The following is a 14631-nucleotide window of genomic DNA, read 5'->3' on the forward strand; positions in this document are numbered from 1 at the left end:
CTATGCATGAAGTTTTACAACACGTCTATACGTATTCATAACCTGTCCCCACTTCCTATTAAACCTAGTTCAAACGAGTCATTTCCATAAACTCCTCCCATCTGCGCTTGTGTAGTGTAATCTGGTGGTGGTCATTGGGGGTCGTGGCAATGAAGACTGACGACTCTTCCTCCTCACCGCTCGTTGACCTCTTGTCTTTGCGCAGACTCAGTTGCTCCTTGGCTCTTGTCCATTCGCAGCACCAGTTTCTAACAGTTTCTTAAGATAGGCTCACACTCTTATTAAGAGACTGACCTTGGTAAGGGGCACAAGGCTTCTTGCCTTAGTTAATTTGCACAATGCACCATAGTTAGCAAAGACACTAAGCAGCATCCTAGTTTAATGCCATCAGTACTCTATCGCTACTTGATAAGATTCTCCTAACTCCCTCTCTTATCCTCACCGTCAGCTGGCCGGTGGACCAATAACCAACGCACCAGAAGAGATGCCCCTGAGGCTAACTAGAAGAAAAGTCACAATTCAGCCTGGTGTGTCTCTAACATTTTGAGCGCATTCCGGGAGAATTTGATATTGGAGGGTTGACTCATGCATATGCCCTATTTGGATTAAGGCCTTAACAAAACAATAAATTGAAAATATCTCTCTGGAAGCTGTACCAAACTAAAAATGAAAAACACAACAACACAACAACAACAAAAGAAGCAAACAAAAAAATCCTTTCTTTCTTTCCTTCTTTCTTTCTTGTAAGGACTGCTCTGCAACAATTACAACATCAGTGTGTTATCAACATTATTTTCATCCTAATTACAAAACACAGCACCTTACCAGACACTTGGAGGAAAATTAACTCTATCCTAGACAAAACCAGCATTCTGGCTCACTTGTAATGAGGGATTTCTTGAGTAGTCCCACTACCTGAGAGAATCCCTGGACACCCCTCTACTGGTGCATCATGCTCTGGCAGCACAGGCCAAAGCTGCAATCTGTCCCAGCCCACGTCCTTGCTGGCCCCTTTGCTGGGGCACACGAGTGAACATGGAGAGGGTGAGAAGGCCCAGTAGGAGGTTCATGTCAGGGAACACTTCAGCTTTCTATCCTCACAGAGGCAGAACAAAAGCGGCAAGTGCAGTCCCGGGGATGCAGGGCATGCAGGACAATACATTTCAACACCTAGAAACTGTCCCAGGAGGTGGTGGGCTGCACACCCACACACGGCAGCCTTCCATAAGGTGTAGGAAAAGGAATTTTTGCTCTAGACAGAGACCAAGAGGAATGTGGACCTGTGTGCATGCTGGTATCATGAGATGCTATAGTCATTCACAATCAGCCTGCATCCCCAGCTGGTGATGTGCACAGAAATCACAGAGCCATAGAATCATTCAGGCTAGAAAAGACCTGTAAGATCATCAAGTCCAACCATCAGGCTCACCTACCAAATCCTGATATGGATAGAATAAATATAACATGCACTTAGTGTCCATCCTGCTTCCCACTGCCCTGCAGACTCCTTGGTGGATGAGGAGGTGAGCATAGGGCAGAAAGCGGGGTGGGAAGGAGTCAGAGGCTCCTACAGCACCTACAGCAGCCAGAGGCTGCAATAAACGTAGCCTCTGTGGCAGCAATATATGTAGGAAAGGCGTGGGGCCCTGGCACTAGGTTTGTGTTAAAGCTCAGCTGGATTTCCTGTCCCTGTGCGAACTGCACAGAAGTAGTGGGCTGAGTCCTGGGGTACCAGGGAGCTCAGGGACAGAGAAGACTTGGACTGGGAATTGTCCCGGGAGACACTGGCTCGGCCCTTCACTGCTTTGCCATATTCTACAGTGCTACCATCATAGTTAATGAAGGACACCCACTCAAGACTTCCACCGGGTGCCTGACGGTACCAGTAGACATAATAATCTTCAAAGCTGAATCCGGATCCCTGGCAGGAGAGATGCACGGAGTCTCCAGGTGCTCGCAGACCTCCACCAGACTCCACCAGACTCAACTGAGCCCAAACACCTGCAGAAGGAGAGCACAGGGAGCAGGGATGCGTGTGCACATGGACGGAAGATCCTTTCCAGAAACTACAGCAACTCCAGCCAAGCACAGAAAAAAACGCCAGCACGCTTACTTCACAAAAAGCCCCTGGCCAGGGGCACTGCCCCGACTGCCCTCCTCGGGGCTCAGACGGGGATGTTCCCAAAGCCTCCCCGACCCCGACAGCCTCCCTCTACCGCACACACCGGACACGGATCCCTACCAATCTGCCCTCCCCGCCCGCCGCTCACCTGCCGGCCCCAAGGCCAAGGCCAAGGCCAGCAGCCGCGGCCCCAGCCCGCCCGCCATCGGGCCCTGCCGCGCCCGGCGGGAGGCGGACAGGAGCAGAGCGGGGCCAAGCTCGGGCCGCTCCTGCCCGCACCACAAGTCGGGCCCTCGCCGGGGCAGCGCCCACCGCTCCGCCCGCCCAGGCCCGGCCCACACCGCCCCCCGCGGGGCCGCGGCCCCTCTTGTCCTATCGCTCGTTATCAGCGAGAACAGGCCGGCCCACAGCTCCCCACAACTTCCTTTCAGGGAGCGGGAGAGAGGCCTCCACTAAGCAGACCGAGCCACATCTTCTCCGGACTGAAAGGAGAAGCCTTCTCCGCTCCACATAGGCATGTTCACTGGTACGTCTTTCATAGCAGTATCTCCCCAGGCACTGCAACGTGGGGTGGCTGTGGCCTGATGGATCCTGTACTTTTGGTCTAACTCCAGCACAACCGATTGATCCTCAGGGGTGACCTGCTTCTGCATCACCTCTGTGCTGACAGCTCAGTCACATCACAGTATTGAAGACAGCTAAACGTTGTTCTTAGGTTTTGGAACCACTGGGGGCTTGGGACTCTTTGTAATGTTAGTCCACTTTACAGGTTCTTTCACAAAGCAGAAGACATTGCTATTTTTTAAAATAAGGTCAGCACTGCCCCTCCTATTACCCTTGCTTTCCAGTGAGCCATGACTCAGACTTCCCATGGGACAATTTTCCGAGATTTTAGGGAATTCCACAATGTATTCTCTAACCTTTTTATACATAGCCCTCCTCCCACGCTTGTACACAGAAAAGAAGCACCAACCCTCCTGCATACACACACAGTCACACATGCAAATCATTGCTACTTTAAACTGGCAGATCATATACTTCAGAAATGTATATATATATATATTTGTACTCATTCTGGTTATTGCCTTTTCAAATTCTGGTTCTTCAAAGGTTTACCTATAAAACAGGACCTAACAATACCTTAGCACAATGCTTCAGTTTGCAGGCTTTTCATACTCGGTTATATGCTAAATTAATAGAGTCATAGAATGGCTTGGGATGGAAGGGACATCAAAAACCATATACTTCCAAACCCCTGCCTTAGGCAGGGATGCCACCCAAGAGATCGGGTTGATCAGAGCCTCATCCAACCTGGTCTCAAACACCTCCAAGGGTGGGGCATCCACAACATCTCTGGGCAACCTGTACCAGTGCCTCACCACCCTCTGAGTGAAGAAAGTGGTGCCCCACCTGGGCCCTCCTAACGTCTCATCTATATTTCCCCTCTTTTAGTTTAAAACCATTCCTCCTCATCCTGTCAACATCCAAACGAGCAGAGAGTTGTTCTCCATCCCTTCTACAAGTCCCCTTCAAATACTGAAAGGTTGCAATGAGGTTATGTTGCGAGGACATTTGTTGTCGACGGAAGGAAGACACAGACGCTCAATATGAGTGATCAGTGAACTTCGATTTATTGGATAGCTCAGTCGTCTTTTATCTAATTCAATATAATTAGCTCATACATATTGCAAAAGCTAAGCTCATGATTGGTTAGTGCATTTCTCTATTTTATCAGCTAGTTTCTCACTCCCATCAATCGAAATAACACAGTTAGTACTTTCCCAGACCACCAACAGATATCATGTTCTTGTACCTGAAACCTCTCTGAAACCTCCCTGAAACCTCCCAGATTTTATGTACTTTCTCAGACTCATTTACGCACTTTCTCAGACTCATATGAGGTGCGTTCGATATTTTGTTAGCTCGCGACCTCCTAGTTGCTCAATATTCACATGACCTACTTCACTTAACCATTCCTCCACAAGGTTACCCAGAAGACTTTGCTTCTGTAGGCTGAACAGCCCCAGATCTCTCAGCCTTTTTCATATGAGACGTGCTCCAGCCCCATGACCATATTTGTGGCACTCCTCTGGACCTGCTCTAACAGATCAACATCCTTCTTGTGCTGGGGGCTCCAGACCTGGACACAGTACTCCAAGTGGGGCATCACAAGGGGAGATTAGAGGAAGACAATCAACTATCTCTACCTATACCCACTCCACTATTACTGCAGCACAGGATGCAGTTGGCCTCAGTTGCTCACTTGAGAGAAAGGGGTGATTAAGAGAAAGAAACTCTTGCAGAAAGGATAGGGCCACCTGTGATGCACCCTTGCTCCCTGGAAGCAGCCCACAGCTTACATAGCCCAAACCAGCTCTGCAGCTCACACAGTCCTGGCCATGCCCTGAAGAGGGATTTTTGTTAAAGCTCTGATGGATTTCCTGTCCCTGTGCGAACAGCACAGAAATAGTGGGCTGAGTCCCCCGCATGCAGATGTTGGAGGGACAGAGATGACTTGGCCCGTGAATTGTCCCGGGAGGCTGTGGCTCGACCTTGTACTGCAGCCCCGTATTGCTTTTTAGTACCAGATGGCCTGCTGATGTAAGACACCCACTCAAGACCACCACCGCGTGCCTGACGGTACCAATAGACATAATAATCTTCAAAACGGAGTCCGGATCCCTGGCAGGAGAGGTGCACGGAGTCTCCAGGTGCTCGCTGACCTCCACCAGACTCCACCAGACTCAACTGAGTCCAAACGCCTGCAGAAGGAGAGCACAGGGAGTGGGGCAGTGTGTGGCCACGAATGGAGGAGGATGCTGTCTAGAAGCTCCAGTGACTCCAGCACAGCACAACCTGTAACACCAACCCCGTTGCTCCCTAGAAAGCTCCTGGCCAGGGGCACTGCCCCGACTGCCCTCCTCGGGACTCACACGGAGTTCTTCTCTAAGCGTCCCTGACAGCCTCCCTCTCCCGCACACACCGGACACGGACCCCTACCAATCTGCCCTCCCCGCCCGCCGCTCACCTGCCGGCCCCAAGGCCAAGGCCAAGGCCAGCAGCCGCGGCCCCAGCCCGCCCGTCATCGGGCCCTGCCGCGCCCGGCGGGAGGGGGACAGGAGCAGAGCGGGGCCAAGCTCGGGCCGCTCCTGCCCGCACCACAAGTCGGGCCCTCGCCGGGGCAGCGCCCACCGCTCCGCCCGCCCAGGCCCGGCCCACACCGCCCCCCGCGGGGCCGCGGCCCCTTCGGCGGACGAGGAGGCGGCCGCGGGGCGGGGCGCGGGGCAGCTCGGCGGGCAGCGGAGGAGCGCGGCGCCCCGGCAGCCGGAGGCAGGGAGGGAGCCTCCTGGCCCTGCCCTCCCGGCGCTGCCCCGACCTCGAGCCTCGAGCCCCGCGCAGCCCGGCAGGAGGGACCCGGCAGTGCCGCGCCGGAGACACACGAAAAGCTGCTCGGCCGCTCGCTGCCTGCTGTGGCCACGGGAGCCGGCAGTGAGAGCCTCATCTCTGCCATCCTGCAGCTGCAAACACCCGTCCTCAGGAGCTCTTGGTCCCATCACAGACTGAGCACTGACATTACTGTCAGGGAGGGGGAAAGAGGAAGACAGCCAGGACACGAAGCTAAGCACGAGCTCATCATGAGCACCAGATTTCCATTTAATTGCCTTGAGAGGACTGAGCAGAGGGCATATGAAAATGTACAAAAGAAGAAGCCGCGTGTTCTTGGTGTGGACTCAGACTCACCATCAACTGCCTGTGAACTGACAACCCATCCATGAACAGGAGTGCTACAGATGCTAATTGCCACATTGGTATTTGAACCAGTGCCAATCCAGTATTGTGGGATCCAGTGGGGCCTCACAAGGGCAGATTACAGGGAGACAAACACCTCCCTCAACATGATAGCCACTCCTCATTTAATGCAGCCCAGAATGCAGTTGGCCTTCTGGGCTGCAAGCCGCGCACTGATGCTTCATGTCAAGCTTTTTATCCAGCAGAACCCCCAAGTCCTTCTCAGCAGGGCTGCTCTCTAGGAGTTCTCCATCCAGTCTCTACTCACATCTGCACCTATAAATGCATCACAGAGTCTCTGTGTACTGTGCTCAGCCCCGCAATGCAGACTTCATTACTTGGATCTTACTGCCCTGAAACACAACTGGAGTCACAGCACAGCTCTTCACACAACTGCTTTTCCTTTTCCAGCTCATGGAAATGGCACAGGGGCGGGTCACTGAGGGAAGTAACAATGGAAATAGGCAACATTTTTTCTAAAGCCCAAGTGAAGAAGGAGACCAAAGGCAGGCAGACAGGGGCTGAAGGAAGCTAAACTACGCAAGCTATTTTGGTGACCAGAAATATGCTAAACATCCTCCTCAGATTACATTATGGGTTTTGGCGACTTCGCAGAAAGAATGTAGTGTTAAGAGAAAGGAGCTCTTGGCAGAAAGGACAGGGCTATCTGTGGTATACAGTGATGCACCCTTGCTCCCTGGGAGCAGCCTACAGCTGACACGGCCCAAACCAGCCCTGCAGCTCACGCAGTCCTGGCCACGCCCTGCATGTGATGCAAACTGGTAAGTGATCTCCCTGTCTTTAGCTTGACTCAGGAGTTTTTTCACCATATTTTCTCCACCCACCTCCAGAAAGTAAGAGTTGACTCACAGCCAGCCAACTTCAACCTACCACAACTTGTGAACAGGCAAGAGGGAGTGGAGGAGCTTGATGTTGTCTAGGTGCCCTGGGGTACCTCTCACTGTGGTCCCTGCAGGGTGCAGTAATACAGTGCATTGTCCTTCAGCTCCAGTGCATGGATGAACAATGTCCCAGAGCTCTCATCAGCCTTGCCGGAAAACCTCTTGCGGGCAAATGGGGCTGTGTGAATGTAGGAGCCTCCCCGGCCCTTGCTCTGGAGCAAGTACTGCAGGGACCCATTGGGATGCTGCCGGTACCAAGCCACGTAAATATAAGAGGCGTTGGAGCTGTAAGTACACTGCAAAGTCTCTGTTTGCCCTGCTTGTCCCCACACTGTAGTCCTCGTTGGTTGGATTTCATCACCCTGAACTGTACCTGAAACCACAGCAGAGTTAATCACCCACTTCTTCACTCTCACAGGCACATAAAAATGACCCACACACATCTTGATGGAAGCAGGCAATGCTGTTGCTAGAACCCAAACGCTTTTCAGTCCCCAAGGGAAAAAGGGAACAAGGGCAGGTGGAGATGAACTGCAGGCAGATTGGCCAAGATGCTTGGGTGACAAGAAATATGCTGAAAATCCTCCTCAGGGTACAGTACTGTTTCTGGGACTACTGAGGAAAAAAGGGGTGGTTAAGAGAAAGGAACTTTTGCAGAAAGGACGAGGCCATCAGCGGTGTGTGGTAATGTTCCCTTTCTCCCTGCAACCAGCCCAAAGCTCCCCCAGCTCCTGCCATCCCTGCAGCTCATGCAGCCTTGACTGTGAACTGGAAAGAGGTTTTTGTTAAAGCTCAGCTGGATTTTCTGTCCTTGTGCTAACATCACAGAAACTGCATGCTGAGTCCTGAAGGCACAGGGCAGTCAGGGACTGATGTGCCTCAGACAAGAAGTCATCGAGGGAAGCCATGGCTCGGCCCTCCACTTCTGGCCAGAATTCAGTGTATGTGGAATCTGTGCTGATGAAGGATGCCCACTCAACACTGCCACCTTGCCTGATTCCGGAACCCTGCCAGGAGGGGACCATGGAGCCCCCAGCCAGCTGCAGACCTCCACAATGCTCGGCTGTGCCCACACCCCTGTGGAAGGAAAGCACTCGGAACAAGGCAGTGTGTGCCCACAGAGGGAGGCGGGTCCCCAGGAAACCTCATGCCCCTTGTCTGGGGCTGCCAGAGATAAAAACCAATTTTCTCCCACTAAAGCCCCTGGCCAGGGGCACTGCCCCGACTGCCCTCCTCGGGACTCCGAAGGGGCTGCTCCCAAAGCCTCCCCGACCCCTACAGCCTCCCTCTCCCGCACACACCGGACACAGACCCCTACCAATCTGCCCCCCCCGCCCGCCGCTCACCTGCCGGCCCCAAGGCCAAGGCCAAGGCCAGCAGCCGCGGCCCCAGCCCGCCCGCCATCGGGCCCTGCCGCGCCCGGCGGGAGGCGGACAGGAGCAGAGCGGGGCCAAGCTCGGGCCGCTCCTGCCCGCACCACAAGTCGGGCCCTCGCCGGGGCAGCGCCCACCGCTCCGCCCGCCCAGGCCCGGCCCACACCGCCCCCCGCGGGGCCGCGGCCCCTCTTGTCCTATCGCTCGTTATCAGCGAGAACAGGCCGGCCCACAGCTCCCCACAACTTCCTTTCAGGGAGCGGGAGAGAGGCCTCCACTAAGCAGACCGAGCCACATCTTCTCCGGACTGAAAGGAGAAGCCTTCTCCGCTCCACATAGGCATGTTCACTGGTACGTCTTTCATAGCAGTATCTCCCCAGGCACTGCAACGTGGGGTGGCTGTGGCCTGATGGATCCTGTACTTTTGGTCTAACTCCAGCACAACCGATTGATCCTCAGGGGTGACCTGCTTCTGCATCACCTCTGTGCTGACAGCTCAGTCACATCACAGTATTGAAGACAGCTAAACGTTGTTCTTAGGTTTTGGAACCACTGGGGGCTTGGGACTCTTTGTAATGTTAGTCCACTTTACAGGTTCTTTCACAAAGCAGAAGACATTGCTATTTTTTAAAATAAGGTCAGCACTGCCCCTCCTATTACCCTTGCTTTCCAGTGAGCCATGACTCAGACATCCATTGGGACAATTTTCTGAGATTTTGGGGAATTCCACAATGTATTCTCTAACCTTTTTATACATAGCCCTCCTCCCATGCTCGTACACAGAAAAGAAGCACCACCCCTCCTCACACACACACAGTCACACAGACATGAAAAGCATTGCTCCTTTAAACTGGCAGATCATGTACTATGGGAAAAAAAAAATGTTGTACTCATTTTGGTTATTGCCTTCAAATTCTGGTTCTTCAAAGGTTTACCTGTAAGATAGGACATAACAACACCTTAGCACAATGCTTCAGTTTGCAGGCTTTTCATACTCGGTTATATGCTAAATTAATAGAGTCATAGAATGGCATGGGATGGAAGGGACACCAAAAACCATTTAGTTCCAAACCCCTGCCATAGGCAGGGATGCCACCCAAGAGATCAGGTTGATCAGAGCCTCATCCAACCTGGTCTCAAACACCTCCAAGGGTGGGGCATCTACAGCCTCACTGGGCAACCTGTACCAGTGCCTCACCACCCTCTGAGTGAAGAAAGTGGTGCCCCACCTGGGCCCTCCTAACTTCTCTTCTATATTTCCCCTCTTTTAGTTTAAAACCATTCCCCCTCATCCTGTCAACATCCAAATGAGTAAAGAGTTGCTCTCCATCCCTTCTACAAGCCCCCGTCAAATACTGAAAGGTTGCAATGAGGTCACCTGGAAGCTTTTGCTTCTGTGGGATAAATAGCCCCAGATCTCTCAGCCTTTTTTCATATGAGACCTGCTCCAGCCCCATGACCATATTTGTGGCACTCCTCTGGACCTGCTCTAACAGATCAACATCCTTCTTGTGCTGGGAGCTCCAGACCTGGACACAGTACTCCAAGTGGGGCATAATAGGGGGAGATTAGAGGCAGACAATCAGCTATCTCTACCTATACCCACTCCTCTATTACTGCAGCACAGGATGCAGTTGGCCTCAGTTGCTCACTTAAGAGAAAGGGGTGATTAAGAGAAAGGAACTCTTACAGAAAGGACAGGGCCATCTGTGATGCACCCTTGCTCCCTGAAAGCAGCCCACAGCTTACATAGCCCAAACCAGCCCTGCAGCTAACACAGTCCTGGCCATGCCCTGCAAAGGGATTTTTGTTAAAGCTCTGCTGGATTTCCTGTCCCTGTGCGAACAGCACAGAAATAGCGGGCTGAGTCCCCCACATGCAGATGTTGGAGGGACAGAGATGACTCAGCCTGTGAATTGTCCCGGGAGGCTGTGGCTCGACCTTCTACTGCAGCCCCGTATTGCTTTACAGTACCAGACCGGCTGCTTATGTAAGACACCCACTCGAGACCACCACCGCGTGCCTGACGGAACCAGCGGACAGAATACTCTTCAAAGTTGAGTCCGGATCCCTGGCAGGAGAGCTGCACGGAGTCTCCAGGTGCTCGCAGACCTCCGCCAGACTCTGTCAGACTCAACTGAGCCCAAACGCCTGTAGAAGGAGAGCGTAGAGACTGGGGCAGTGTGTGGCCAAGGATAGAGGAGGATGCTGTCTAGACGCTCCAGTGACTCCAGCACAGCACAACCTGTAACACCAATCCCGTTGCTCCCGAGAAAGCCCGAGGCCAGGGGCACTGCGCCGACTGCCCTCCTCGGGACTCAGACGGGGCTGCTCCCAAAGCCTCCCTGACCTGGACAGCCTACCACTCCCACACACACAGTACACTCCACAGCGACGAAGGAGAGAGCCGGACCCCAGTGCGCCCGGCGGGACAGCACCAGGAGACGCTCCACGTCGGTCACGGCCACCCGCTGGCCCAGCCCCGACACGTTTCAGCCCCAGCCCCAACACCGCCCAGGCCCCGCTGCCCTCCCCGCCCGCCGCTCACCTGCCGGCCCCAAGGCCAAGGCCAAGGCCAGCAGCCGCGGCCCCAGCCCGCCCGCCATCGGGCCCTGCCGCGCCCGGCGGGAGGCGGACAGGAGCAGAGCGGGGCCAAGCTCGGGCCGCTCCTGCCCGCACCACAAGTCGGGCCCTCGCCGGGGCAGCGCCCACCGCTCCGCCCGCCCAGGCCCGGCCCACACCGCCCCCCGCGGGGCCGCGGCCCCTCTTGTCCTATCGCTCGTTATCAGCGAGAACAGGCCGGCCCACAGCTCCCCACAACTTCCTTTCAGGGAGCGGGAGAGAGGCCTCCACTAAGCAGACCGAGCCACATCTTCTCCGGACTGAAAGGAGAAGCCTTCTCCGCTCCACATAGGCATGTTCACTGGTACGTCTTTCATAGCAGTATCTCCCCAGGCACTGCAACGTGGGGTGGCTGTGGCCTGATGGATCCTGTACTTTTGGTCTAACTCCAGCACAACCGATTGATCCTCAGGGGTGACCTGCTTCTGCATCACCTCTGTGCTGACAGCTCAGTCACATCACAGTATTGAAGACAGCTAAACGTTGTTCTTAGGTTTTGGAACCACTGGGGGCTTGGGACTCTTTGTAATGTTAGTCCACTTTACAGGTTCTTTCACAAAGCAGAAGACATTGCTATTTTTTAAAATAAGGTCAGCACTGCCCCTCCTATTACCCTTGCTTTCCAGTGAGCCATGACTCAGACTTCCCATGGGACAATTTTCCGAGATTTTAGGGAATTCCACAATGTATTCTCTAACCTTTTTATACATAGCCCTCCTCCCATGCTTGTACACAGAAAAGAAGCACCACCCCTCCTCACACACACACACAGTCACACTGACACGCAAATCATTGCTACTTTAAACTGGCAGATCATGTACTTGGGAAAATTAAAAATATATATATTTGTACCTCTGATCATTTTTGTGACACTCCTGTGGACCTGCTCTAACAGATCAACATCCTTCTTGTGCTGGGGGCTCCAGACCTGGACACAGTACTCCAAGTGGGGCATCACAAGGGCAGATTACAGGGAGACAACCACCTCCCTCGACCTGATGGCCACTCCTCTTTTAATGCACCCCAGGATGCCGTTGGCCTTCTGGGCTGCAAGACGCACATTGACACCTCATGTGAAGCTTTTCATCCAGCAGAATACCGAAGTCCTTCTCAGCAGGGCTGCACTCTAGGAGTTCTTCATCCAGTCTGTACTCATGTCTGGGACTGCCCCAGCCCAGGTGTAGCACCTTACACTTAGACTTGTGGAATCTCATTAGGTTCATGTGTGCCCACTTCTCAAGCATGTCCAGGTCCCTTTGGGTGGCATCCCTTCTTTCTATTCTATCAACAACAGAATTTGCCTACAGGACAAAGTTTATGGATTTTTTGTGAGGGCTGGTATATCTATTGTTCTTCATAGCCCACTGTCAAAGGGATTTTGCTTGTAATTTCCTAAGAACTAAACCTATTCCTCTGGACAGGTTGAATGTAGCTGCTTGCTGCCTCCTGGGTACTTGCAGTGCAATTAGGATGAGCCATAGCCTGAGGCTAGGGTAGGAGAGAAGATTTTTGAGCAACAAGGGATTCTCCCAATCTTTCCCATACTATATTCTATGGAGTATCTCCTAGAGAAAGACCTTGGGCACACTGCAGGAGATTCAGCAATCCCATTCTCTGCAGCAACTGTACAGGCCTAGGGCTGTAGTAGCCTCCTTGGCCCTTGTCTGGAGCAAGTACTGACAACTGCAATGCTGCTGGTGACAGGCCATGTAAATGTAAAAAATGCTGGACGTATAAGTGCATTGCAGGGTCTCTGTGTACTGTGCTCAGCCCCGCAATGCAGACTTCATTGCTTGGATCTTACTGCCCTGAAACACAACTGGAGTCACAGCACAGCTCTTCACACAACTGCTTTTCCTTTTCCAGCTCATGAAAATGGCACAGGGACGGGTCACGGAGGGAAGTAACAATGGAAATAGGCAACATCTTTTCTAAAGCCCAAGTGAAGAAGGAGACCAAAGGCAGGCAGAGAGGGGCTGAAGGCAGCTAAACTATGCAAGCTGGTTTGGTGACCAGAAATATGCTAAACATCCTCCTCAGATTACATTATGGGTTTTGGGGACTTCAGAGAAAGAACGTAGTGTTAAGAGAAAGGAGCTCTTGGCAGAAAGGACAGGGCCATCTGTGGCATACAGTGATGCAACCTTGCTCCCTGGGAGCAGCCTACAGCGGACACAACCCAGATGAGCTCTGCAGCTCGCACAGTCCTGGCCACGCCCTGCAAAGGGATTTTTGTTTAAGCTCTGATGGATTTCCTGTCCTTGTGCGAACAGCACAGAAATAGCGGGCTGAGTCCCCCACATGCAGATGCTGGAGGGACAGAGATGATTCGGCCCGTGAATTGTCCCGGGAGGCTGTGGCTCGACCTTGTACTGCAGCCCCGTATTGCCTTGTAGCACCAGATAGCCCGCCGATGTAAGACACCCACTTGGGACTGCCACCAGGTGCCTGTCGGTACCACCATATAGCAAATGAACTGAAGGTGAATCCGGATCCCTGGCAGGAGAGCTTCACGGAGTTCCCAGGTGTTTTCACACCTCCGCCAGACTCCACCAACCTCCACTGAGCCCACACACCTGCAGCAGAGCACATGGAGTAGGGCAGTGTGTGCGCACAGAAAGAAGAGGATGCTAACCAGAAGGCCCACCAACCCCAGACCAGCAAAGCCTCAGTCGCCAACCCACTAACATGCAAGAAAGCCACTCGGCAGGTGCACTGCCCCGACTGCCCTCCTCGGGACTCACACGGAGTTCTTCTCTAAGCGTCCCTGACAGCCTCCCTCTCCCGCACACACCGGACACGGACCCCTACCAATCTGCCCTCCCCGCCCGCCGCTCACCTGCCGGCCCCAAGGCCAAGGCCAAGGCCAGCAGCCGCGGCCCCAGCCCGCCCGCCATCGGGCCCTGCCGCGCCCGGCGGGAGGCGGACAGGAGCAGAGCGGGGCCAAGCTCGGGCCGCTCCTGCCCGCACCACAAGTCGGGCCCTCGCCGGGGCAGCGCCCACCGCTCCGCCCGCCCAGGCCCGGCCCACACCGCCCCCCGCGGGGCCGCGGCCCCTTCGGCGGACGAGGAGGCGGCCGCGGGGCGGGGCGCGGGGCAGCCCTGTGAGGGAGCGGAGGAGCGCGGCGCCCCGGCACGAGCCTGGTCGTTCCCTCGGACGACCCGAGCAGCCTGGATGCGGAAAACCGAGTGGCCTCCATGAAGAAATCCACCTGCAAGCCGCAATCCCCTGCTCCGCTGCAGAACACAACTGCCTCAGAATCGATCGCCTGGCGAGACACACGATAAATCATCTCTAACTCACTCAGACTCATCGACCTCCCGGGAAAGTAGAGGTTCCTCCACAGCAAATAAATTCAGCAGTTCATCTCTTCTGCACAAGAAAATAGTCCCATTTAGGATCAGAGGGAAAAGCTGTCCAGTGTTTAACCATGGAATCATAGAAACATGGAGAACGACACCTCCTTGCTGCAACCTTCTCTCAGACAGCTGCAGAGAATGATCGGGTCTCCCCTCAGCCTGCTTTTCTCTACACTAAAAAAAAAACAGTTCCCTCGGCTGCTGATGAGAACACTTGCTTTCTAGTCCCCTCACCAGCTTTCTTGCTCTTTGCACATACTCAAGCAACTCAATATCCTTCTGTGGTCGTTTTACTTGGGTGGACAGCCGAGTTCCACCACAGCCGCTCTCTCACTCCCCCTCCTCAAAGAAAAATGGGGAGAACAAACAACACAAAGGGCTCAAGGTTTGACCTAAGGATGATATAAGTAAAGGGAAAATGAAAATGAAAAAAAAAAAAAAAAAAAAAAAAAAGAAAAAGAAAA

The 14631-nt window shown here is 53.7% G+C and overlaps 2 protein-coding genes and 3 gene segments (V, D, J or C); all 5 read right to left on the minus strand.

Annotated features, from left to right (window-relative positions):
- LOC116498355 (M1-specific T cell receptor alpha chain-like) overlaps positions 1-14631 on the minus strand; it is a 318814-nt gene that overhangs the window by 100529 nt on the left and 203654 nt on the right. The gene's annotated exons all lie outside the window — the stretch shown is intronic.
- LOC116498345 (M1-specific T cell receptor alpha chain-like) overlaps positions 1-14631 on the minus strand; it is a 234806-nt gene that overhangs the window by 27544 nt on the left and 192631 nt on the right. The window lies entirely within an intron of this gene.
- LOC116498351 lies at positions 806-2408 on the minus strand. The segment is given in 2 exon segments: positions 806-2001; positions 2271-2408. Coding segments are annotated over 2 exon segments (396 nt in total).
- On the minus strand, positions 9977-10872 carry LOC116498357. The segment is given in 2 exon segments: positions 9977-10337; positions 10735-10872. Coding segments are annotated over 2 exon segments (399 nt in total).
- On the minus strand, positions 12522-13785 carry LOC116498356. The segment is given in 2 exon segments: positions 12522-13384; positions 13648-13785. Coding segments are annotated over 2 exon segments (471 nt in total).

The sequence above is a fragment of the Aythya fuligula genome, chromosome 24 (assembly GCF_009819795.1).
Source record: "Aythya fuligula isolate bAytFul2 chromosome 24, bAytFul2.pri, whole genome shotgun sequence".
Classification (NCBI taxonomy): domain Eukaryota; kingdom Metazoa; phylum Chordata; class Aves; order Anseriformes; family Anatidae; genus Aythya; species Aythya fuligula.